The sequence below is a fragment of the Orcinus orca genome, chromosome 2 (assembly GCF_937001465.1).
Source record: "Orcinus orca chromosome 2, mOrcOrc1.1, whole genome shotgun sequence".
Lineage (NCBI taxonomy): Eukaryota > Metazoa > Chordata > Mammalia > Artiodactyla > Delphinidae > Orcinus > Orcinus orca.
Window position 1 is genome coordinate 197,209,946 of NC_064560.1, and position 24,284 is coordinate 197,234,229.

Consider the following 24,284-nt stretch of genomic DNA (forward strand, 5'->3'; position numbering starts at 1 on the left):
GGGCATCAATGAGCATGCTCAAAGATAACCAGGCACACAAAGAAACAAGGCGACATGGGCAGGAGCCAAGATAAACAGTCTACACAGACCCCACCTGATGGACGTGTCAGGCCCAGACCGTGAGCCAGCTGTGCCCGCTCTGTTTAAGAAAACAAAAGACAAGCTTGGAAATCTCTCCAGGGAATAGGAAACTATTAGGGCATAGTGGGTTTGTAGAATGACCAGACAGAACTTCTAGAAATGGAAAACATTAATAACCAAAACTAAAAACGTGGTGGCTGTGTTGGGCAGCTGAATGGACGCAGCAGAAGAGAATTAGTGACCTGGAAGAGTGCAGGTTGAGCACGGTGACACCAAGGTGTGGGTCTCAAGGAGGCAGGGACACAGAGGTAGAGGCAGTCCCAGGAGGAGGGAAGGCTGGAGAAATAGTTTAAGAAGCAGCTGAGGATTTTCCTCAACTACTGAGATACACCAATCCACAGATGCAAGACTCCCTGTGAATTCCCAACAAGGAGGAATCCACAGCGAGACACACCTCAGGGAAACTGCAGAAAACCAAAGGGAAGATATTCCACAGCTGGAGAGAAGACGACAGATTAGCACCAAAGGAACAACTCCTGGGAAGGGGGGGGACTGATGGCGAGTCCCACCCCAGCAGGAAGCCAGGTGACATCTCTGTGCACTGAGGGTAAGAGACCCCCGCTGACATTCTCCGCAGTGAGAATATCCTTCAGAAATGGGGCAAAGACATCTTCAGAGCAAAAAAAAAAAAAAAACCCAGAAGAGTTTGTCACCAGCAGAGCTGAACTAAAGGACCTCCTAAGGAAGCTTGAGGCAGAAGCAAAGTCTATAAGGAACATTGTATGAAATGGCAATAACAACGTTTAGTGGGTTGAGACGATGGAAGAACTCAAACACTGGACGACACAGTGCCAGGGCGGGGGAGGAGTGTTATCATCAGGCTGCCCTGGCCTGAGAGAGGGGACGATGGGGGGAGACACCCAAGGCCACACGTCCCGAGATCAAAAGGCAAGGGAGAGAAGAAACTACCCAAACTCAAATTCTTTCCACCGATGTCTTTTATTAATGAATGCAAAATACAGTACTGAGACGGGGCATGCATCACAGACGACAGGAAAGCAAGCTACAGAAACCGGGGTCGGAGGGCCTCATTACATCTGAGGTAGAGCGAGGTGGTACCGGGGAGCGGGACACTGGGGGGACGAGCACCGGCCCCACTTGGGACTACGGACCACGGGGGAGCTGGGGGGTGGTCGGTCGTCGGCCACACGGCAAGAACAGCTGAAAACGTTACACATCCCTCCACCCGTTCCAGTCCCCCTCTTTGTGGACAGAGCGTCAGGGTTCCCTTGTCACTGGCTGGCGGGGGGTCTCCGCAGGACACCGTCCTTCCCTCTGAGGGGCAGGCCCCACTCACCCTCACCCGAAAATCAAGGAGCGTCGCGTCGAAAACGCCTAGGCCACCATCCAGGGAGCTGGAGGCTGAGTGCGTTAAGAAAGACCCTTTTGCTCTATAAAAATAGTTGCACTTTATAAAAGGGGGGATGCTCATCTCTGGTGGGGAAGGAGGCTGCTGTGTGAGAAACGGTCCACCGTGGCGGTGCGGGGGCGGACGAGACACGTGGGTGGGGTGCCCCCCCTCCCCCGGCTCAACGGGGTCCTCGTTTGCGGGGCCGGGAGGACGGGTATCAGGGAGGCGAGGCAGCACCCCTCGGGACCCGGTGTGCGGGGCGGCCACGGCCGAGGCCTGCACGTGGGTGCTCAGTTGAGCAGGGTTCCGTAGAGCTGGGCTTTTGTGAGACTGTCCTTGCGGCTGAGCCCCGAGCCGCCAGTCCGAGGGAAGGCGGGCTGCGGGCTGAGGCGGGCGCCGGGGTGCATCTCCGGGGAGGCCTCCATGGAGCTGGGCTCCAGGGAATCCCTGGAGCTCCGAGGGCTGTGCTCGGGCTCGGGGCTGCCCCCCGCCCCACAGAGCTGCACCCCGAGCCTCTCCCGCTCCCCCTCGCTGGCCGCGTAGCTGGGCAGGGGCTCAGCCGAGCGGCCGGGGCTGAGGCTCAGGTCACCGGCCGCCCGGAGGTAGCGGGGCTCGGCCAGGTGGCCCTGGGAGAGGTCATCGCCCTCCGAGAAGCTGTCAGCCTTGTAGCTGGCATACAGGGGGCTGGCGCGGCCCTCGGCCTTCTCGCCCGGGCCGCCTCCGGCCCCGAAGTAGCGGTCGTTGAAGCCGCCGGGCGAGGCGCGGCCGGGGGCGGCGGCGGCGGCGGCCGCAGCGGCGGCCGGGAAGGGGTAGGCGCCGATGTCCTCCACGCTCAGCGGCCGCCACTGGCCGCGCACGTCCTCTGCGGCCAGCCGGGCCGACCCCGGCTTGGCCCGCAGGTTCCACAGGTTGGGGGGCATCAGGGCGGGCTGGGGGCCGGGGGAGACCGGGAAGCGGTAGGGCTCGGCGGGGTACGGCGACACAGTCCTCGCGAACCCCGGGGCCGCCTCGGCCTCGAGCGGGGCGGCCACCGCAGCCGCGGCCGAGGCATAGCGCGGGCTGCTCCCGTAGGCCGCAGGCGGCGTGCGGCCGAAGAGCTCGTCGCGGCTGTTCAGGTAGATGGCCTGCTGCGAGGCGGTGAGCGTGCTGGCCTGGGCGTGCTCCTTCTCCTCCGACGCGGCGCTGAAGCTCGAGTAGGAGCTGGACGTGGGCAGCGAGGCCGCGTAGCCCCCGAAGGCCCCGTGCCGGTAGCCCGCGGGGTAGGCCGCCGCCTCGGGCTCCTCCTCCTCGGCCGCGCTGTCAGTGGAATTCTGGGCCCGCAGGAAGCCCACGTCGGTCACGGGCCCGTCCGCACTGGGCCGCCGGTCACGGCGCCGCTCCTCGGGGCAGTAGAGGGCCGTGTCGCTGCAGTAGATGTCCCCCTTGTAGGGGGGCCGGGGGCCCGGCTTTTCCAGCCTGTCGCGGAAGGCCAGGTCACGGGCTGAGGCATCCGACAGATGGGAGGACAGGCTGCCGGGGTCTGGCTTCTCCAGCACCTTGGCGAGGACGCAGGGGGGGACACTGTCAGCGTAGGCCGGGCGGCAGAGCGGGGAGGGCAGGCTGCAGCCTTGCTTCTCCATGTGCAGGCTCACGTGCTCCTGGAACTCTGAGGGCAGCTAGAACGGGATGCCGCGAGGAAGAGGAGGGGACGGGGGTCACGGTCAGCCCCGGACCGGCAGCCGAGGCTGACCCACCGGGGACCTGCCCAGGGCCTCTCTAATCCCACCAGCTGGAGCCGACGCCCGGGATGCTCTGTTTCGCAAGCTCCCGGGATGTGCCTGTGAACCCCTGGTCACCGCCACCCAACCCGGCCCACTCCAGTGGGGCACTGCAGAGCCTGGAGGCTGGAACCCGGCTCTGACTCAGGCCTCTCTCGGGCCTTCCCCTGAGGTGCTGACTTGCTCTCCCAGCCCCAGGGTCTCTGGGAGGGCACCCCCGGCCCACGCACGTGACCTGGGTGCTCCCAAACCAGACAGACTCAGAAACAGATGCGACAAAGATTGAGAGCCAGGCGCCCAGCGGTTTCCGCAGGAGCGCCTGGTGCCCTGTGGGGGGCGTCCCGCTACTGTTTGATCTATTTTGTGAGCGTCTTAGGTGTGGCCCAGGCTCGGGGAGGCGGCAGGTGGAAAGGCCTGGGTGAGGGGAAGGGCAGCCTGGCTGGGGTGGGAGCCCTGGGTCCGAGGCTGGGCCCTGTGGCCTTGGCCCAGTGACTCTCATGTGAAGCCAGTTTCTTATCTCTGAAATGAGCACTGTTAGGAATTGTACCCAAACCAAACCACAGGGTTTCGGGGGGGCTCACACAGCGGGTGGGGACTGGGGGCTGTGCCCGGAGGAAACGGGGTGGGGGGTGCGCCGGCTGTCCGGGCTTGGCGGGGAGGTGTCTATGCGGTGGTCCCTCCACCACGTACCCAGATAGGCCAGGGCATGGCAGGATCGAGTAGGGCCAGGGGGCCTCGGGCGCAGCCAGCCCCTTCGCTCTCAAGGGTGGGACCTGCGAGGAAGGGGCCCCGAGTGGTGGCAGGGGCAGCGGTGGGCCTGGCCGGGGCGGGGCTCACGTTACCTCGGACACCTTATGGCCCCTGCCGTACGTCTGGCTGCACTGCAGCAGCTGGGCCGCTAGATTGCAGTCCTTCCTATAGAGCTCCTAAAAGACAAGAGAAGCTGTTCTGCACAGGCTCGCCCCTCGCCAAGGTCGCTGCCACCCTGACCGGTGCCCAGTGGCCAATGCGGAAACCGGCGGGCAGAATCAGCTGTGCAGTGGGCAGCACGAGGACCCTCTCTGGGCCTCACACTCTCTCCTGCAGAACGGGGGCCCCTGCTCTGACCTGGAGCCTCTGGGGCATGGAGGGCGCCCTCCCAGGCAGTCCCACCACTGACCCGGGTGGGAAGCTCCCACAGGGTGGGGGGCAGTGGGAGAAGAAGGGCCTGCAACGTGCCCTAAAGTCCCAGAGGCCCCAGGCATGGACACCAGGCCCGGTCTCCCTGCCCGCGGCCTCTGAGTCCCTCCCAAGGGAACGCGGTGGAGAGCGCCGGCAACGGCGAGGGACGAGGAACGGGCCTGCCGCTCCCACGTCTCAGAGTGAGGCCTGGACTCGGGCGTGGCTGCAGGGCCGGGCAAGGGTCAGGGCGAGTGGGGGGCAGAGGGCCTGTGTGACCCCAGGTCCGGGCGGGGACCAGCTCAGCCTCCTGAGCTGAAAACAGATGCAAACAGTAGGCCTCGAGGGGTTTTGGTTTCATCTTTGGAAAATCTCTGTTGCACGTGCCTGCCGCTGGGCCTTGGTTCCCACTGCCGGCCTGGGACCCTCTGCAGCCAGGGCTCTGACGGGGGCGGGGGGTCTGGGGTCCACCAATGGGCCCTGAGGTCCACCTGCTCCCATTGTCTCAAGTCAACCAGGCCCAGGCGTCCTGCAGCTCAGGTGAGCTGCTGAGGGCGTGGGCGCCCCTGCCATCCCCTGACCCTGGTCCTGGTGGCTGCGCCCCTCCACCTTCCGTACTGAGGCTGGTGCCCCGGCTTGGCCTGCACAGTGGAGGGAACCCGGGTCTCCCACTCCTTCAGTGCATCCCTGAAAGGGTATAGTTGGTTGAGAGCTGGGAACTGGGCTCCTGTGAGGCCCCAGACTGGCTGCCGCTGGCGTCAGAGGGCTGCAGGCACCGTCTGGCCAGCCCAGACCTGCCACCAAGCTGTTAACAGTCTTCTGAGAGCCGCCCCTCATCTCTGTGCACTCTTCCGCCATCTCCTACCTGTGGCATCTCCACCTGGCTGTCCAGGGCCCGGCTCCAGCCCCACGCCTGCCACCCCTCCCACGTCTCCCCCAGAAGGTCCCAGCCCAGGAGATGGCAGGTGGCTCCCTTCCAGCAGACTCGGACCCCTGCAGTCGGGCTGGACCCATTTTTTCTTCTCATAACCCACATCCCAAATCAGTCAATCACTTTGGTTCCAGCTTCAAAATATAACCAGAATCCAAGCCCCCCGCTTCCCACCTCCCTGGCCGCCATCCTGGCCAAGCCACCATCGTCTTTCTCCCAGGTTGCTGTCTCATTGACCTTCCCACTCATGGCTTTGTCCTCTACGGTCTGTCCTCAGCAGAGCAACCACTGGAGCCCAGTAAGAGTAGGTTCAGTCAGGCTACCCCTCTGTTCAAGAACCTTCAGTGGCTCCCTACTTCACTCAAAAAAAACCCCCAGATTCCTATCGAAGCCTATACAATGCGGCCTCCTGTTTTCCTTCTGATCTCAGACCCTCGGCCTCTCCTCCCCACAAGAGCCCCTTCTGGTCTCTTTGCTGGTCTTCAAGTTACTCAGACCCACCTTTGCCACTGTGGCTCTTTCTGCCTGGGAAGCGCCCTTCCCCGCCGTCGCATGGCTAGCTCCCTCATCGCTTTCAGGTCTCGGCTCCAGCAGCCTCTTCCAGAAGCACCCGACTGAGATTCCCTAACCCTGCACCTGGCAACTCCCAGCGCCATCCCCTGCTTTATTTTTCTCTGCAGCATTTAGCACTTCTAAGTCACTACACAGTTGACATATCTATCCTGTTTACTGTCCGCCCTCCCCACTCCCCTGCTCAGATGTAAACTCCACGTGGGCAGGGCGCTTGCCTGTGTTGTTCACACGTATTCTCAGAGCCTCGTAGGGTCTGGCCCGGCGAGGAGCAGAAGCTAATCAGTGAGTGTGTGCTCAGCTGACGGGTCTGTGGCAGGCAGCGGGGCCCTTCTCGCGGGACCCTGGAAGTCAGGACCCACGGGTAGCCACAGGACTCTGATGTCCACTGAGAGTGGCCGAAGGCAGGAGTCCTGAGTGGCCACGCCCCAACCCTGGGGTCAGGAAGCCCTGCCTTGACTGGGACAGCATGGCCCCATGCTCCCTATCTCAAGTCCCATCTCCTTCCAGTAGAGGGTCTCGCGGGATGCAGTTTGTGAGGCAGCCCCCGTCCTTCCCCGACTGCCCAGGTACTCCGTGAGGTCCTGACCATCCCGTCTGTCCACCCGGCCCTGCGCCAGCCCCTCAGGGTCAGAATGGCCCGGCACTCACGTTGTCCTCCGATAGCTTGTCGATGGTCACCTTGGCCTCCAGCAGGTGGCTGTTGAGGGCGACGATCTCGTGGCTAAGCGCTCGTTTCTCTTCCTCATAGTGCTGGCCCTGGAGGTGGGGGACAGGCAAAAGAGGGAGGCGCTCAGCAGCCAGCCAAGGCCTGGGGCCTCCTGGGTCCCCTCTCGCAGCCGATAACGAGGAGGAGTTTGGAGGCCAAGGCACGCAAGGGTCAGAGCACAGAGCAGCCCATGTTCCAGTCCCGCTCTGCCAGGGAGGAGCCAGACGGCCTTGGGCAAGTCACTGCCTCTCTGAGCCTCAGTCTCTCCTCTGCACCATGGGGACAGTGATAGGTGAGTGCTGGAGAGCACCCAATCAGGGCAGAGACAGGTGGGACTGGCCCAACCCCGGGGAGCAGGGAGCGGGCAGCGTGGAAACGAGGCCTTTGGCCCAGCTCCTCATGGGCAAGGGCATGACCACCAGGCCCGAGGTCCTCACCATGGTTCCAGAGCTGGGGGCCCAGGGCTGGGAGTGCTGGGGTGTGGGGGTGTGTGGCGTGCCCTCACCATGCGGTACAGCTTGTCCTCCAGCTCCTGGTTGATCCTCTGCAGCGCCATGTAGTTGCTCTGAATCCTGGAACGGAGGCCTTGACGTCACTGCTGTGCCAGGCCTGACCCTCCCACGGCCCCCGTAGCCATACAGCCCGCTGAGGGCTGAACACAGGCCCCACCCTGCTCTAACTGCTCCTGTGCTAGAAAGCATCTGATTGAAGCTAACTTGTTGCAACATTTCCTGGGCCAGGGCCGAGGACCCCTGTAGATGAGAAGGGAAGGCCTGTTATTCACAAGGGACTCTGTCGGGTCCTCACTCAGAGCCGGTTAACTCACAGTTTACACACAGTCCTTACAAAGCTGGCGAAAGGGTTCACAGTTCAACAGCAGTTTAGCAGGGGTCTAACCTGAAGACTGTGTGATGTGCCCTGGGGTGAGTGCTGGGGACACACAGTGAATAGGATACGGTTCCCCCTGGAAGAGGCTGAGACGGAGGCAGGTGTTGGGTGGGAAGCCGTTGACGCCATGCGGTGTGACGGTGGAAGGGACAGTGTCCATCCTCTCGACAACCTATGTGTAGTGTTATTGCCCCTGTCTTGCGAGTGGGGAAACTGAGGCTGGAGGTGCTTAAGTAGTGAGGGACAAACAGCCTCCCTGCAAATCCAATGCTCTATAAACATTTATAACAAACCAAGCCAACAGCAAAGTTTGCGTTTCCTTTCATTCTTCCTAAAAGAAGCCTGGAAAGCGTGTAATAGTTTTTAGAAGAATACCCATCTTACACGTGCAGCACGATGTTTACAGAAGTTTTGTTTTTAAGGGAGCCATTGCTCAGGGTCCCGCACCCTAGCCTGCTGTCACTGGCTGCGGTGCTGCTCAAGGGAACCGTCTCTAAATGCTGGTTCACCTCCAAGGCTGGACATCATTTCCCGGTCAGAGACCCAGGCGCCAGTGGCTGGGGTCTGGGTCTAGGGATGGCTGCTCCTGTGTCTTGCTGCCGCCCCACCACATAGATACAAGAGAAGGAATGAGCAGGGGACGCAGAGGTGCCTGGGAAGAGCCTGTACCCGGCAGTAGCCAGCGCCAGTTCAGATCCTGGTGTGGCAGCTCTTGGCACAAAGCGCGACTCTTGTCAGAGCCGCCTGCCCTCGCTGAGCCTTGGACTCCCCGTGTACGAATGGGGTCACCAGCTCGGGTGGGAGGCACGGCCCTGCTAGCGGCAGGTCGCCGGCCCCGCGCCCCGCGCCGCCCAGGCCCCGCCCCTCCCAGGCCCCGCCCCTCCCTGGCCCCGCGCCGCCCAGGCCCCGCCCCTCCCAGGCCCCGCCCCCTTACCTGCGCAGCTTCTCCGTGACCTTCTCCAGCTCCTCCTGCGCTCGGCGCAGCTCGATCTCCAGGTAGTGGCGGGTGGAGTCGAACTCGGTCTCGAGCTTCTCGAGCTTGTGCGTGGTGTAGGACAGCCGCTTGCGCAGCTCGCCCTTCTGCTCCTGCAGCGCGCTGCAACGACACGCGGCGGCGGGCCGGGCCGCGGCGCTGAGCTCGAGGCGCCGGTGGGTGCGCACGGGGTGCGCCAGGCCGCACCAACGCACGCGCACACGCACCACAAGCACGCACACCGCCCAGCCCCCGCCCCGGGGGTCAGGGTCTCTGACCCTGAGCCAGTCTGGCACTGGGGGGGGGGCAAGTGCTTGGGGCGGCTTAAAGGACCCTGGTTTAAAGAGCACCCATCGGCACCCAGTCTCTCGGTCTGCGAGCCGACCTCCAGATGGCATCGCTTACAGGGTCCCCCACTTTTGCTCCTCCACAGCGCTGGCTGGGGACGCTGAGGCCCAGAGGCACTAGTGCCACACCCTAGACCAGGATTGTCTTCCCCAAATCGACTGTGTGGTCCCAGCAGGCTGTGTGATCTCTGGGCCAGGGAGAGGATGAGCCTGGATGCCCCACGTCCAGGTAGCATCCGCCACAGTGGCCAGCTAGCTGCACAGAGCATCAGACACTCAGAAAACCACTGGCCTGCTCATGTCTCCCTTCCTCCAGGAAGCCTTCCAGGGCCAGGCTTGGCTCTTGAGGCGCTATTTTCCCCACAGACTGAGGGCTCCTCTGGGACCCCAGGCCGCCGAGTTCCCATGCTCAGGAAAGAGGAACGGGATGATTCACCCTCTGAGCCATATGCCATCAATTCACATCAGCTACCGTTGGGCACAAGGCAGGAGGGACAGGTGTAGTGGCCACACCCAGGGGACTGGCCGCGAACTCCACCAGGGCAGGGGCCACACCCTCCTGTCGGCAGCCACCCAGGTCCCAGGGAGCACCTAACCACGGGCCGACCTGAGGCACCTTTCCCCTGACTGGCTGAGCACGCAGAAGGGGCCAAGGGGGAAGGACTCACCTTAAATAGCCGGGAGGGCTGATTTCTGCAGGGAAGGGAGAGCGGCCCGGTGGGTGAGGGGCGCCAGGGGAGTTCTGCTGGCTGTTAGCCACGAGTGAGGCTAAGGTTCAAGCTGCCGTTCAGTGCCCTGGGTGTGCGCTTTGCTCTGTCACTCCCTGCACTTTGCCCCCGTCACCCCCTACATTACAGTCACAACGAAGCCCAGAATGGTGCAGCCTGAAGGTGAACTCCATGGTGTCACGGGGTGGGCGGGGTCCCTGCCATCACACAGACCTGGCTGCTGGTCCCCGCCACGCACCCCCCCAGTCCACCTGCGACTGTCCTCATCTTGCCCTGGGGACACAAAGCCCTGGCTTCAGAGAGGTGTCCGGGTCGGAGTAGGGGCCCAACTGGGCTGTTTGCTGGAGGAAGCCCAACCCTCCTCAGGGGACCATTTGGAGCTAAGACCCTTTGGATGGTAACTTCTGGTGGGTTTGCTGTGGGCAAGCAGGAGGCTTCCTCCAGAGCCCGGGGTAGAGTGGGCTTCAGTCTTGGGCCCTGTCTGTAAACCACGCGTGTTACCATAGGCGCACACCCAGAGAGCCCCGATTAAGCCTTCCTGGATTCCTGCCCAGGTCTACATTCTTAAAAATAAATAAAAATAGGGCTTCCCTGGTGGCGCAGTGGTTGAGGGTCCGCCTGCCGATGCAGGGGATATGGGTTCGTGCCCCGGTCCGGGAAGATCCCACATGCCGCGGAGCGGCTGGGCCCGTGAGCCGTGGCCGCTGAGCCTGCACGTCCGGAGCCTGTGCTCCACAACGGGGGAGGCCACAACAGTGAGAGGCCGCATACCCCCACAAAAATAAATTAATTAATTAATTAAAAAAATAAAGAGTTGCCTACGTTTTGAGAGCCTCAGAGAAGGGCGGGGTGGGTCCTCCCAAGAGTTGGTCCCCAAGGAAGATGCAGAGTGACAAGCAAGGAGGGAGACCAGTGGCAGAGTGCCCGCCCATGGCTGCCAAGCAGGCCCTGCCGCTTCCTCCAGGCAGCACGCCTGACTGACTCACTCCAAGCCCCCTGCAGCTACAGGTCCCAGACTGCCCCTGGCCCAGGCCTTTCTCCCCAGGGGAATGGCGAGCTTCCTGGGGGCTCTCCCATGTCACCCAGGGCCCCCTGCACACATGGGGTCAGGCGTGGGAGTGGGGCGGCGGCCCCTGAAGTCAGTCATCCTGCAGGGGCTGCAGGTCACCCACAGCCCTCGGTCACAGGGTACAGGCGGGGTCCGCACCCTCGGAAAGAGGTGAGAGCACCCGTGGGGCCACCTGAGCCCCCGCCCTCCCCCACCTTGGTCACTCGCCTGCAGCCACAGCTCGGACCCTGCCGTCAAGACTCTCCACACCTGACGTGACCCAGCCGTATCCCCCTACGATGCATCCACCCGTCACCCTCCTTCCTTCCTTTCCTGCCCTGTCCCACCATTCCCTGCGCCTCACAGCACGAATGAGACAAATGTGGTCCCCGCCCCGCGGAGCTTATAGTCTCGAGGGGAGACAAACAGTGAACAAGGGAGCAGGTTCACCAACAAGGCACGTGTAGGAGGAAAATATGACAGGGCTATAAGGTGGGCTCCGAGCAGAGCCGGGACCCGCCAGACGGGCATCTGAGCCGCGACGGCCCCTCGCGAGGCAGCCAGCTTCATCGAGCCGGCCCACCCCAGCCTCAGTTTAACCCTTGGCCTCCGGATGGCCTTCCAGACATACTGGGCGGCTCTGTCCCACCACCCGTCAAGTACTGCTCTCACCTCCTGAGCCCCTCACACCCACCCACCCACCCCTCAGCCGCAGCGGGTCCGGCCCTGGGCTGCCACAGCCCCCAGCCCGCTTGCTGGAGGTACCTGGGCCCTGGCCCTGGACACGCCCCCCTGGTCCCTCAGTCACAGCAGCGCCAACCCCGGTGCCCCACCACGCCTCCCCACCTCTGCCGCTCCAGCTCCGTCGCCCAGGCTGATCCTCAGGGCCCTGGTTTACCCCTCGCCCCCTCCCCGCACATCTCAGGCCTAAGGTCCTCTGTGCCCAGCCACACACGAACCCCTCCCCAGCCTCCATCTGCAGCCCCGACCTCTCTCTAGGGCTCTACTGCCCTCCACGTCCAGCCGCCCACCGGCCTCTCCTCCCAGAAGGCCTACAGGCACCTCACAGCCAGCGCGTCCAGTGCTGACTCTTCTCTGCCCCCTGTGCTCCCCAGCCCCGGGAAGGTCACAGCTACCAGCGGTCCCCAGTCAGACCCTGAGAAGCCGTGGTGACCCCTCTCACTGCCTGTGGCCACCCTTCACAGTCCTTCACCAAGTCCTGGCCATCAACTACTCCAGAGCTTTGGACATGTCCCCTCCCCTGCCTGGTCCAGGGAGGGCCCTGGGCTGGGCACCCTGAGGTCTTCAGTCACCTGTTTGGTACCACCATCCTTTCCTGCCTTTCCCTCCCAGGGAATTTGCCCGAGCCCTGCCTGACCTCAGCCTCAGTCTCCACATCTGTAAAACGGGGATGTGTGCACCCACACGCTGAAGCACCCACCCTCAGGGAACAGGGCTGTCACCGTGGTCCCTGCATTCCCCGGATCATCAGAACCGCCAAGAGACGATGCCGGGGGCAGGCACCATGGGGGGAATGCTCAGTGCCTCTGCCTCCCCCCTGGTGTGGAGTTGGCTCAGGGGGCCCCTCAGCAGATGCACAGGGAGGGCCTGGAAATCCCTCATGCACCACCCTCCGGATCAGGGTCACCCTCCCGGCTGGGGGGCTCGGGAAGCCCTGCTCACACTGCTGCCCGGGGGGGGTCCCCTCGCTTTGACCTGGGTCCTGGTGAATTGATCAGTATCTGGCCTCACCCGGCAGGGTGTGTGCTGGTGGGTGCATGCTTCGTGGTTCCCTCCTTGCCCGTGGGAAGCCCCTGGAAGGCTTCCCCACCTCACAGGGGAGAAAGATGAGCTCCCTCGGCGCAGAGTGGGACCCCACCTGCCTCCCACCAGGAGCCCCTCTGGCTGCTCAGCAGAGGCCTGAGCCCGATGACCGAGCCCAGGGCTGGTCTGTGGGGACACCGGGGCCTCGCCTCCAAGACCAGATGGCCGGGAAGCAATGGCGAGGGTGTGCTGGCAGCTGACACCCTCCCCCTCTCTGGGCCTCATCGGGGGAGTTGATGCAGATGTGGGATGGACGTCTGGGGACAGGCGCAGAGACACCGAGGAGCCGGGGAGACAACAGGTGTATTACCTGTCCCAGAGCGAGGGTGAGGACCTGGCCAGTCGGCCCTGCAGGACGCGGGGTTGCCCGAGGCACGAGGGCACCCAGGGGCTGCGCAGCCTGTGGGTGAAGAGGACAGAGCTGCTCAGAACGGGGACCGGGGGCCACGCCGGGCCCGCCATGGGCACGCAGTCACAGAGAGATGGGGGATCGTCCCCCACCGGCAGGAGAGCTCCTTGTCATCAGCAGGGTGGCAGGGTAGGAGCGTAGGAGCTGGGGGGTAGGCACCTGCCAGCCCCAGCTGCCCGAGTGCATTGCTGTCACCGAGTCCCACCCCAGGCCTGCATCCCCATCTCAGCCTCAGAGGGGAGTCATGGGGGGCAGGCTCCCCCAGCTCCAGGTTTCTGTCCGGCTATTGCTCCTTCCTTGCAGGACCCGTTGGTCAGAGAGCCTGGGAGGCAAGGAGGATGGAGGGCGTGTGACCCCCGACCTCTGCTGACGGACACCAGTGGGGTATTCTGGAGGTTGTGGGACCTACTGGATGTTAGGGGTCCAGGGCAGGACCCACTTCACCCCTCCTGGCACCCCTTCTCACTCACCCTGCCTGTGGCCTGTCTGGGCTGGGCGGGGGGTGGGACAGAGGCGGGTGGATGACCCACCCCAGCCCCATGGTGCCACCCTGCTTGGGGGCAACAGGACGTACATCACAGCTTTAGGCGCAAGTCGGCTTGGTCGCCCCCTTCCTGTACTCTCTCCAGGGAGGGCTCCCGGTGGCCTGGCTGGCCCCGGAGCCACAGCAGAAATCTGACGGGAGGACGCTGCCCCGGACATCAGGCGTCCAGACAAGGCTTAGAGACACGGGCGAGTGTATGTGTTAAGAGAAAGGGCAGCACGACCCCATTTACAAAATAACTGCGTACAGATGCCACACAAGATAGCAGAAGGGAAGGAATGTTAATGTTGTCTTGGGTGGGTGGTGGGATTCTGGGCAATGAAAAAATTTTCTTTTATACTTTTCTGGATTTGTCATATTTCCTACAGCGAGGATGAAAAATCCTCACTGGCGGTCCAGTGATTAAGACTCCGTGATGCCACTGCAGGGCGCGCGGTTTTGTTCCCCGGTCAGGGAACTAAGATCCCACATGCTGTGGGGTGCAGCAAAGAAAAAATTTACTAAGGATCAAATTTTGCCCCTCCCCCCAGAGAAGGTTGAAAGTGTTGATTTGATAGGCTGGGGGCTGAGGGGACGGGTAGGGAAGCTCTCAGCCCTGGGCCGCGAGCTGCACGTCGATCACCACTTCCGTAAGCCCCCATCTGCTCATCTGTGAAATGGGCTGCCCCTGGCCCTGGCCTCCTGGGCTGATCTGCAGGCTGGGCTGGGGGAGGGGTGGGGGGAGAGGCGGCGGCTCGATCTCCATTTGAACTGGACTTTGGAAGTCCAGGCCCAGCGTTCACTCTTGGCCCATGACCCCAATGCTGCTGAGTGAACGGAGAGGAGGGGCAGGACTGGCCCGTTCCCGTGGGAGCAGCCAGAGACCCAGTCTCCCCTTTGGCGGCTCGGCTGGGTCCAGCAATCCCTGGGGGAGTCCCCGTCCCAGCCCTCGCCAGCCAGTCCCCACCCCAGAAGGCCCTTCCGCTGGGTACTCCTGGCAGGTGAGTTCTCAGAAGAGTAGAAGGGAGCCTGGGACCCTGGGAAACTGAGGCCCAGGGAAGGGGCGGGGCTTGCCTGGAAGCACAGAGAATGGGGGGCATGGCTGTGACTTGACCCAGACTCTGCCGCTGGTCACACACAAGGCATTTATCCCTGACAACCGCTCTTGTTCTGACGCAAATTCTCATTTCAGGCGTATGGCATGGGGAGCGCCTCTTCCTAGAGCTGAGAAAACTGGGGCCCAGAGAGGTTAAGCAAGATCACACAGCAAGTCTGGGATGCGGCTGAAATCCCCCGATGCCTGTGATGCTGTGCTGGGCACGGGGTGGAAGGACATGTGAGCTCTGGGGCCCGGGGGCCATCCTTCCCTCCTCCGTGGTGTGAACAAGGTTCCTGGGGGCAGAGGTGCTCCCTGGTGGGCTGTGGTGATGGGGTGGGTGGGGCTGAAGGAGTGTCCGCCCTCCGGCTCCCAGGTACCAGGAGCCGGTCCCCGTGGCACCCCCGTGGCACTGCCTGTCTCCACACGCACTGTCCGCGCTCAGGCTCTGGCCCCCAGTCATGCTCCAGTGACACCAAATTGCTTGTCATTCTTCACACGCTGCAGGCAGCTTCTCATCCTGGTGACTTTGTCGCTGTGTCCCCTCTGCCAGGACGGCACTACTCCTTCCCGCTCAGGTTAACTCCTCCCCACCCAGGGCTCACTGGTGGGACCCTGACACCCATCCCGCCCCAGCCTGCCCGCCAGGGAGCGTCACTGGGGTTGAGCCTCTGTCCCGGGGCCCGGTCTCCTGTCCCGGGGCCCGGTCTCCTGCCCCGTGCCGGCCCCCAGTCCGGTCTCCGCCCTCCGCCAGGTCACGAAACCCAGCCAGACCACTCCCGCCTCTGGGCAAAATTCCCCAAGATTCCTCCCCGAAGCCCCCGTCCCCTCAGACCCCCACGGCCCCCACCTCGCCCTGCGCTGGCCCCCTTCCCGCGCGCTGGCTCCAGGCTGTGCCCGAGTTAACCTGAGCCCCTTCCTCTCCACCTCAGGGCCTTTGTCCTCGCCATCCTCTCGGCCAGGTACCCCCCCCCCCCACCTCAGGCCCCTGCAGCCAGGGACAGCATTCCCTCCTCCACCCTCTCTCATTCCTGCGGGGACAAGGACCTGGGGACCTACCTGCCTGCCCTCCCCTGGGACCAACTCCCTCCTTCACCGACTCGTCCCGGTGCCCCGTGCTGTGTCCACGTGGAGCCAGGGACCAGCAGCATGTGCTGCGTGAACGGCTGCAGAAACATCTGCAGAAACATCTGCAGGAGAGGAGCCGATCTTGTCTCCGGGGCTGCAAGGTCCAGTGCATTTTTATATCCCCGGGGCCTACTCTGGGGTTGGATAAATGGGGGGTAAGCCCCCCCAAGTCCTCCTTGCTCCCCTGAGGTGCTGGTGAGAGCACCCGGCCCCTCCCCCACTGGCCTCTCCCCTTCCCGCAGGGGCCGACACCCTGGAACTCATGGCACAGGGACTCGTGCCAGCTCCCAGTGTCAAGGGCAATGCCCAGCAGAGGCAGACACCATGGAACCACCCTCAGAGCTACCACTGACGGGCCACCTTGGCCAAGGTGAGCCCAGCCCTGGGAGAAGGTCTTTGCCCCCAGAGCTGCTCAGACCCAGCTGGGCCTCCAGTGGGCACCTTGGGACCACCGCATCAGACTCTTGGGATGCCCTGCGTGGGCCCGGGGGCGGGTCCCTGCAGAATAGCCTCTGGCCCTGTCCCATGCTGGCATCATCTCTGAGTCTCCCTGTAGAAGGTCTGGTACCACCATCCTTCCACAAAAGGAGCCAGAGGCAACCCCTGCAGGGCCTCAGAGCCCCCTCGCCCCTGCCGCACCCCCCATGCCCTGGCCTGTGCCCCTGTGCTTGGTGGCCACCACTTTTCTGTGTCTCAGAACAAACAGTCTTTATTCCCCTTGAACTTGTTCACTGCCGCACTGATTCCATCCTGTGTCCCCAGTGGGAACCTACTGAGGACCCTTCTCGAGGGGCAGGTGGGCATGAATGGTTCACCAACGCCCCCAGCACCTGCCGAGGGCCTGCCCTGCCCCAGGTGCCCACACATACCTACTCATCTAGTCTCAGGCCACCCTGTGAGGGAGGCGTGCACCACACCCATATGACAGATGAGTAAACTGAGGTTCATGGCAATGACGTCACACAGCCCTCCTGGGGTTCAACACTGGGCAGCTGTTCTTCCCCTCACGTTGAGGTGCCAGGTTTTAGCGCAAATCGCAGCCCTTTACTCTTCCTTGAACCGCCTCCCACACGTCAGAATCACAAGGCACAGCCACGGTCTCCCTGTGAGGGTCAACCGCGGCCAGCTTGACGGGGCAGAGGCTGGAGTCTAAGAGGTGAGCCACCTGGCGGGGTCAAGGGCAGGGGCCTGGAGTCCCACAGGACAGCTCATCCCGCTTCCTGGTGGGCCGTGAGCTTCTCCTTGGAGGGAAGCAGTCCTGGGCCTCCGGCTGGCACTGGCCTGCGGCTCAGACACGCCTGCGCAGCCCCTGGGCAGCCCCTGGGCTGACTCTGTAGCCATTTCACCAGCACCGCCACGTGCACGGAGAAGGGGACTCTGGACACGCCAGGCCACTGTGCAACAGCGTGTGTACTGGGAGAGGGGACTGTCACAGGGCTGGCCTGGGGGCCCACAGCCAGGAGGGGTCACCCACTCAAGCCAGACCTCAAACTCTACGCCTGCTCAGGCCCTGCTCTCTCCTGGTTTGCTGACCGAGGTCATCCAGTGGAACCAGTCCCTCTTCCCTCCTCGCGGCCCGGTGACACGGACGCTCCACTGCTCTCCTGCCCAGAGACAGGAGACGGGAGACGCTGCAGGGAACATTTCATCTCGCTTCCGCCTCATCTTATCAGGCGGCTGCAGCCCTGCTCCCGCCACCCCCTCCCCCCACGCCCATCAAGGCAGAACCACGCACTGGGAGCTGGCAGCTCTGCAGCCTGGGAGCCCTCAGTGGGCGGGTGGACCCAGGGGTGCTCAGGGCCAGGACAAAGAAGAGCAACCTGGGCAAGTGGGCGGAGCAGCTGCAGAGTCACCGCCGGGCCTTTGCACATGCTGCCCCTCCTGCTGAGAACACCCCTCCCCTGTTCTTTAGTTCATTCTATCTACCTCCTCCAAGAAGCCCTCCCGGACCTCCCAAACCCCACTCTGGTTAGGGTCAGCTCTCCATAGACTCGGCGCCTGCACCTGTACAGATGGCAGGAAGTCACACGGCCGAGCTGACAGGCCTCCCTTTCTGCTCATCCGGCAGACTGACCCGGGAACCTTACCACATCCCCTGTTCCGTTCCTTCACTTTCTCCTCCCTGCTGAACCTCCCAACGCCTCCTCCCGCACCGCCACTCACAGCTGATGACCTCGCTTCCTTTTCCTTGGGAAAAAAGAAGCCACCCCTAGGGAACTTTCGCAGATGCCACCGCCAGGTCTCCCCACCTACCAGCATCTGCCCTCCTGTTACTATAGACAGCCCGCCAGGCAGCCCCTCCGCCCACTCCAGGCGCGGCTCCAGCTACCCTCCCCTCACTCCCAGACCACCAATTTTCCCCTCTTTACTGCATCATTGTCTCCAGCACAAGAACATGCAGGTACGCTTGCCATATTGAGAACAACCCTCTGCTGACCCTCCGGGACCTGTCCTCATTCTCTGCTCCAAGAAACGTTGCCTGTCCTTGCACCCAGCCTGCCAGGACCAATACCCAACCTGGCTCGCGTCCCCTCCACGCGACTGAACCAGCTCTCGCCGGTCCCTGAGCTCAGTGCCCAGGCGACCTGAGCCCTCAGCGGCCAACGGCACGGTCGACGCCTCCCTCCTCCTGCAAACACCATCCTCACCTGGCCGTCCTTCTCAGCCCCCTCTGCGGGTGGCCCTCCTCTCCCTGGCTTCCTAACCAGCAGGACCCAGGAATAGTGCCTCCAATCTCTCTCCTGCCCTGGGTACACTCACCCCATGGTGGCCTCAGCCACAAATACCATCGCTCCACTGAGGGCCCCCAAATTTGTGTCTCCCCGACTCCAGGCGTGCATACCCTCTGCTGCCTCTGACTCTGCTTGGATATCTCGCAGGCGGCACAGACCTGTGGGGCCCACTGTATCCCACTCCGCTCGCCCTCCCCAAATCCACAGCCTTCCCTCCCCAGTCCCTGCCCCGACCCAGCAGGGCCAGCACTCCTCCCCGAGCCTGGAGGCACCCTTGACTCCTTTTCTCTTTCCAGCGCCGCCCACCACGCTGAGTCCAACTTTTCTTGTGCGGCATTGCTACACAGCCTCCTAACTGGCTCCTGCCCTCACCTGCTCTCAGCCAGAGGGGTCCTGTTGAAGGCTAAGTCCAATCCGCCCTCCATCTCCAAAGCTCCTACATCGCCAGGGTCAGGCCCAACGTGTTCACACTGATCACTGATGGCAGGTAGCCTTCCCATTGCCCCCTGGACCTCACCTTCCAGCCGCATTCAGCACGGCCTTGCCTCAGGGCCTTTGCACGTGCTGTTCTTCTGCCTGGATCTGTCTCCCAGATACCCCACGGCTGCCCCTCTCCTCCTTCACTCAACATTCAAACGCAACTTTCTTGGCGAGGCCTTTCCTACACTCTGCAGGCATCCTCTCTCCCCGTTTCCCTGCCGGGCCTGTGTGTCCTTGGCCTCACCCCCCTGGAGTGGCAGCTCCCCAGGACAGGGATTTCTGTCTGCCTCGTTCCCTGCTGGGTCCTCAGACCCTGCAGCAGAGGCTGGCAACCAGGAGGGCCCAATAAACATTCGCTGAATGAATGAAAAACACAGAGTGAATGCATTTTACAGATGAGCAAACTGGGGCTTCGAGGGAGAAAGCGCGCCCCGCCCCAGGTCAACAGGCTGCGGGCCTCCTGGCAATCAACCCGAATTCCCCTCCGCAGCCTCCAGTGCTTTGGGCTTTTCCTTGCCTCTGAGGTCAGCGGCTTTAGGGGGTTGGCTTTGTTTGTCTGGCTCTGCCAGAAGAAGTTGCTCTCTGATTTCCATAAGGGCTGAGCGCCCTGAAATGATCATGAGAGGGTGAAATGTGAATTTCAGGTCAATAATGAGTGTTCAGTGTAAGTATGTGCAAAACACGGCATGGAAGTACTTACACTAAGTAAGCATCCAGCTGTTTATTGAGGTCGGGGAGCCCGACAAAGTAGAGGATGCCCAGTGAAATTTATTTAAACTCGTTTAAATTCCACTGGCCATTCCGTACTTTATCTGGCAGCCCGAGTACGGAGACAGAGGTGACCCCATGGAGGAGGGCCTCCAGCACCGGCAGGAGAGGTCATCCCGTGCCCGTCATGAAGAAGGCCAGCCATCTGCGCGGGAAACACAGCTTGGGCAAAGGCCGGGAGATGAGTGTGGCCAGAGCCCAGGCCTGGGGCAGCTGGCAGGAGGCCGAGAGCGCCTGGCCCTGAGTGTGGACCAAGTGTCCGGTCCCCTTGCTCGGGGCGCCGGGAGCCCCAGGGGAGCTCCACAGTGGAAAGGACTGGCGACAGGCTCTGGCCTGGGGCTGTCCCTCTGGTGGGTGAGTCGGGACAGGGAGTCCCAAGGAGGCTGCCTCAGGAGAGGTAGGGCCAGCCACACAGCGGGCCCCAGGAAGCCCCCAAGACCCCCCTTTCTGGCTGTGTTGGGGCTCCGTGGGCACCCCCGCCTGGCCTCATCTTTCCCAGCACCCAGCCCAGCACCGCTGCTCATCTACTCTCTTTCCTCACCCCCTAGACTGAGGGGGCCTGGAGGGTGGGACTGTGCACACGTTGGCCCTGGACCCCCCCCCTGCCCCAAGGCCACAGCTGCTCTCTGCCCAGAATCCGTGTTCAGGGGGCGTCCGCTGGGAGGACAGGTGGGTGGTGTGGTGCTACCGCTGGTGAGGCTCCCAGATGAAGCTCCCAGCGCCCGCCACGCTGCCCTGGAGCCCAGGTGAGAAGAGGCTGCCGTGCAACACTCTGATGATCAGGTTCTGCCCACCACGGAGCCCACGCTGGCTTCACTCATGTGACCACCCCACCACAGACACGGGCACGCATTAACTGGACCGGCGGTGGGGCCTGCTTTCCAGAATTCTGGGGATCATAAAGGTAATCAGGGCTGTGGGAGGCTTGTTGATGACCCTGGAGCGCGGGGCATAGGGTGGCCTGCCCCATCCCGGCACTCTCTACGTGCCCCTGGGCCCCTCCGGGATGCCCTTGGTCCCTGGTCCCTCTGCCCTCACTGCCCCACCTACCCCGCACCTCTCCACACCCACAGGAGACAGTCCTGGGGGCCAAACTGAGTCTGGAAGAAAAGAACACTGGCGTTACGATCATAGATTTTAGCAGCAGCTGGTGGTTGCAAGGCACTGGGGCCGAGGAAGGAGGCTGCTTTTCTGGGCCTCAGTTTCCCCATCAGTAACCAAAGCCCAAAGGACACCTGTGACCATCACCTCCTCTGGAAGCTTCCCCCGAGATCACCCCCATTCAATCACTCAATCACCCAGTGAGACCTACTGCGAGCCCTTGACAGTCCCCTCACTGAATCCTCACCCGAGGCCTGGCAGGGAGTGGGGAAGCGACCCATTGTACAGATGAAAGAATTGTGGCCTGGAGGGCCAGGGCCTTTCTCAAGGGCACCCAGCTAGTGAGCATGGGAGCCAGGATAGAACCCTCCCCATGGCAGCCCCTCTGGCCAGGACACAGGACACAGAGGCGCAACCCCCTGCCCTGGCAGGGCACCCCCCCATGCTGTCTGCCACGAGGGCTGAGGATCCCAGGATACCTGCTCCCGAGCACCCATCCCACCGACATCTCGTGCATCCCCGCCTGCCCCATCTCCATCCTCCCCATGTCAGGTAGCAGCAGCTCCATCGCTCAATAAAGACACCCAGGCCTTGCCCCCGACACCGGCGCCCTGATGGGCAACGCCTCCAGAGCCTCAGTGGGCCTGTCGAGGGATGCAGGCGATGCGGCAGCTCTCAGGCTGTCATGAAGGTAGGGTGAGAGCGTGCAGGAGGGGGCCAGAGATCTCAAACAGTCAGGGCTGGCTTTCTGCGCGTGGTCAATGGGGGTGAGGCAGAATGCTGAGAAACAGGTACTCGGCACGTTCTTGCTCTGAAATACTCAGCCACCACCAGGACTGGTGATGCGCCCTCTCTGGGAAAGATGCAGTCTGGGGGCACAGCAGAGCCGGCCCGCTGCCCCCAACCCTGAAATGCTCTCGCAGTCCTAACTCAGTCTAGGTCTGCAGGTCACAGCCCGACACCCCCCCTCGCCAGGTGGTCCTCTCCTTCACGATGGGAATAATGCCATCTGCCCAATGGTTGGGGAAACAGGGTCTGGGAACAAATGAGACCATGTGAGAGGCGGGCAGGAGGCTAACAGGGTGAAGCGGCCCACACAGCGCCAGCCACATGCCCAGCTCCACGTTCACGAGTTCATTCGCAAAACAACCTTCCAAGTTAGGTGCTATTATTATGATCTGCATTTTAGAGATGCAGAAACTGAGAATCAGAGAGGTTCAGAAACTTGCCCAGGTCCACACAGCCGGTAAGTGGCAGGTCTGGGATTCAAATCCAGGTAAGTCCACCTTCTTAACCACGTACTTCATCAGGGAGCCTTTGCAGAGGAGTGGGACTCAGATGGGCTGTGAGGACAGGAGACTTTGAAGGGCAGGGCAGAAGAAGGTAAGAGAGAACAGTCCATGTGGATGGTCCCTTTATAATGCCCTGACTCCCAAAGGGAGAAATCAAAGTGAGGCAGTCATTCACAGCTTAGTAAGAATTAGCGCATAAGACTTCCTCTGCTAGAATCATGTTTAGAAGTGAGGCAGAGCTGGGAGGAGCAGCTGGGTCCAGGGCTCAGGTGGCCACACAGAGGGGCGCTGGGTGCCACACAAGAGCTTTGGGTTTTCTGAAGGGTCAGTGGGGGCCCGGAGGCCTCGGAGGTGCATCCTCACTCTGGGCTTCGGGAAGGGTGCGGGTGTGGCCCTCAGGAGGGAAGGGGCGAGTGGGCTGCAAATTTTGGCCCAGACACAGAGAGGCCTCCTCCCACTGGGCAGTGTCCAGCTGCTCTGGGAGGCTGTGGCTGTCCTGACCCCGGAGACCTAGACAAGCCCCTTTCCGCCTCTGGCCTCTGTTTCCCCAAACCCCTTCGGCTCCGTGATCCCTCCTGGCTGGCAGGGGCGGGAGGCCGAGAGCCCGAGAACGGCAGAGCTCAGCTGCCAGGTGAGGAAGAGCATCCCCCCTGCCCGCGGGCCTTTGCCCACGTCGGACCCCCTGCCGGGAATGCCCTCCCCCCACTCCTCCTTATCTCCGTCCAAGCATCTCCCTCTCAGGAAGGCTCCCCTACATGCTGCTGAGGCCAGATCCCTCCGGTGGAGGCTCTCACACCTCTGAGGGCCTCTCACAGGGTGATTTTTTTAAAAAACACTACTCCCTGAGGGGGTGGGGGGCAAAAGTGTCCCCAACACTCCCCTTCCTGGGGGGCAGAGTGGAGGCCCCCCTCTCGGGCATCATGAAGCGTGGGGAATCGCTGTTCCCCATCCTCCTTCCTCACTGTGCACCACACTTTGGTCTCATTCCAGAGCATTTACTGAGCATCTACTACGTGACAGCTCTAAGTGCTGGGGGTCAGCAGTCAGTTGCTGTTCTTGGCGGGGAGATGGATGTAAATAAGATAAATAAATAAGACAAATTGAGAGTCAGGTGGGGATGAGGGAGATGGAAAATCAAGGCAGGGAGGAGGAGGAGGCTGGGGGAGGGGCTATAATTGTACATGGAATGAGTGGTCAGGAGCACCACCCTGACCAGGGATGACATTTGAGAAAGATGTGAAAGGAGGGGAGGCAGGGAGTCACGTGGATATCTGGGGATGAACATTCCACGCAGAAGGAAAGGCACCTGCAAAGGCCCTGGGGCAGGAGCCTAAAAAAAAAAAAACCCAAAACAAGGAAAACCAAAAATATTTAAAAAACAAAAAATGAAAAAATTAAAAACACAACAAAAACACAAAACAACCCCCCAAACAAAAAAAAGCCAAAAAACAAAAAAACCCCAAACTCCCACAAAACCCCAAAAAACACAAACCCAAAAAAACACAACAAAAAAACCCAAACAAAAAAACGAAAAAATTAAAAAACACAAAACACAAAAAATCTCCAAAAACCAAAAAAAAAATTAAAAACAGAAAACCAGAAAACAAAAAAAACCGAAAAAATTTTTTAACCCAAAAAACAAAAAAATCCCCAAAACCAATAAAAAAAAAACCCAAAGTAAAAACCCACAAAACTCCAAAAAGCAAAAAAACACATACACACAAAACGAAAAACAAAACCAAACCAACCAACCAAACAACAAGAGCAACAAAAACCCACAGAGAACGACGACCAAGAGGAGCCTGACCTCAAAACCATACGCGAAAATCACTTTCAATAGCTTCATGACGTCAGAAGGGTTTCTTAAACAAGACACAAAAAGCTTTCATCAAAAAGTGAAAGCCTGAAAGATTCAAGAGAAATTCAACGGAATTAAAATTAAGAACTTCTGTTCATCAGAGGACCATTGAAAGAGTGAGAAGCAAGCAAACCAGCGGGAGGTGCATTTGCCGCACGTGTGACTGACAAGGGCTCTCTGAAGAGCTCCAAATCAATAGGACAAGCGATGGAAATACACACAGAAGTCACAAACGAGGAAGCCCAAACGGGCAGTAATCCAGGGCCGTGCAATTAATGCTACAGCTACGGGAGGAGCAGCTCCCCGCCTGTGGCCTGAGGGAGCCCAGGGAGGGGAGGCTGCGGAGACACAGGAAGTCCCAGTGCCGCGGGGAGGGCGTGGCCTCATCTCCTAAAGCTGGCGGTGGGCGTGCCCTGTGCCCCCGCAGTGCCGCCCCGAGGTACCCCAGGAAGGCTGCACGAGCTCCCCAGCA

At 61.5% G+C, this 24,284-nt stretch overlaps 1 protein-coding gene across 4 annotated transcripts in view; it reads right to left on the reverse strand.

Annotated features, from left to right (window-relative positions):
- Window positions 1-625: 625 nt before the first annotated feature.
- Window positions 626-24,284, reverse strand: part of BEGAIN (brain enriched guanylate kinase associated) — a 44,549-nt gene continuing 20,890 nt past the window's right edge. The window contains exons 3-8 of one of the 4 annotated variants that reach the window (XM_033420278.2): window positions 12,736-12,825; window positions 8,440-8,601; window positions 7,123-7,189; window positions 6,560-6,667; window positions 4,092-4,175; window positions 626-3,147 (exon numbers count right to left, since the gene is read on the reverse strand). In XM_033420278.2, coding sequence (XP_033276169.1) covers window positions 1,783-3,147; window positions 4,092-4,175; window positions 6,560-6,667; window positions 7,123-7,189; window positions 8,440-8,601; window positions 12,736-12,825 — 1,876 coding nt within the window. In that variant the 3' untranslated portion in view covers window positions 626-1,782. Of the gene's footprint in view, window positions 3,148-4,091; window positions 4,176-6,559; window positions 6,668-7,122; window positions 7,190-7,889; window positions 8,102-8,439; window positions 12,826-24,284 lie in introns of those variants that run through there. The other 3 variants (XM_049706512.1, XM_004262402.4, XM_049706511.1) reach the window with 3 other exon arrangements.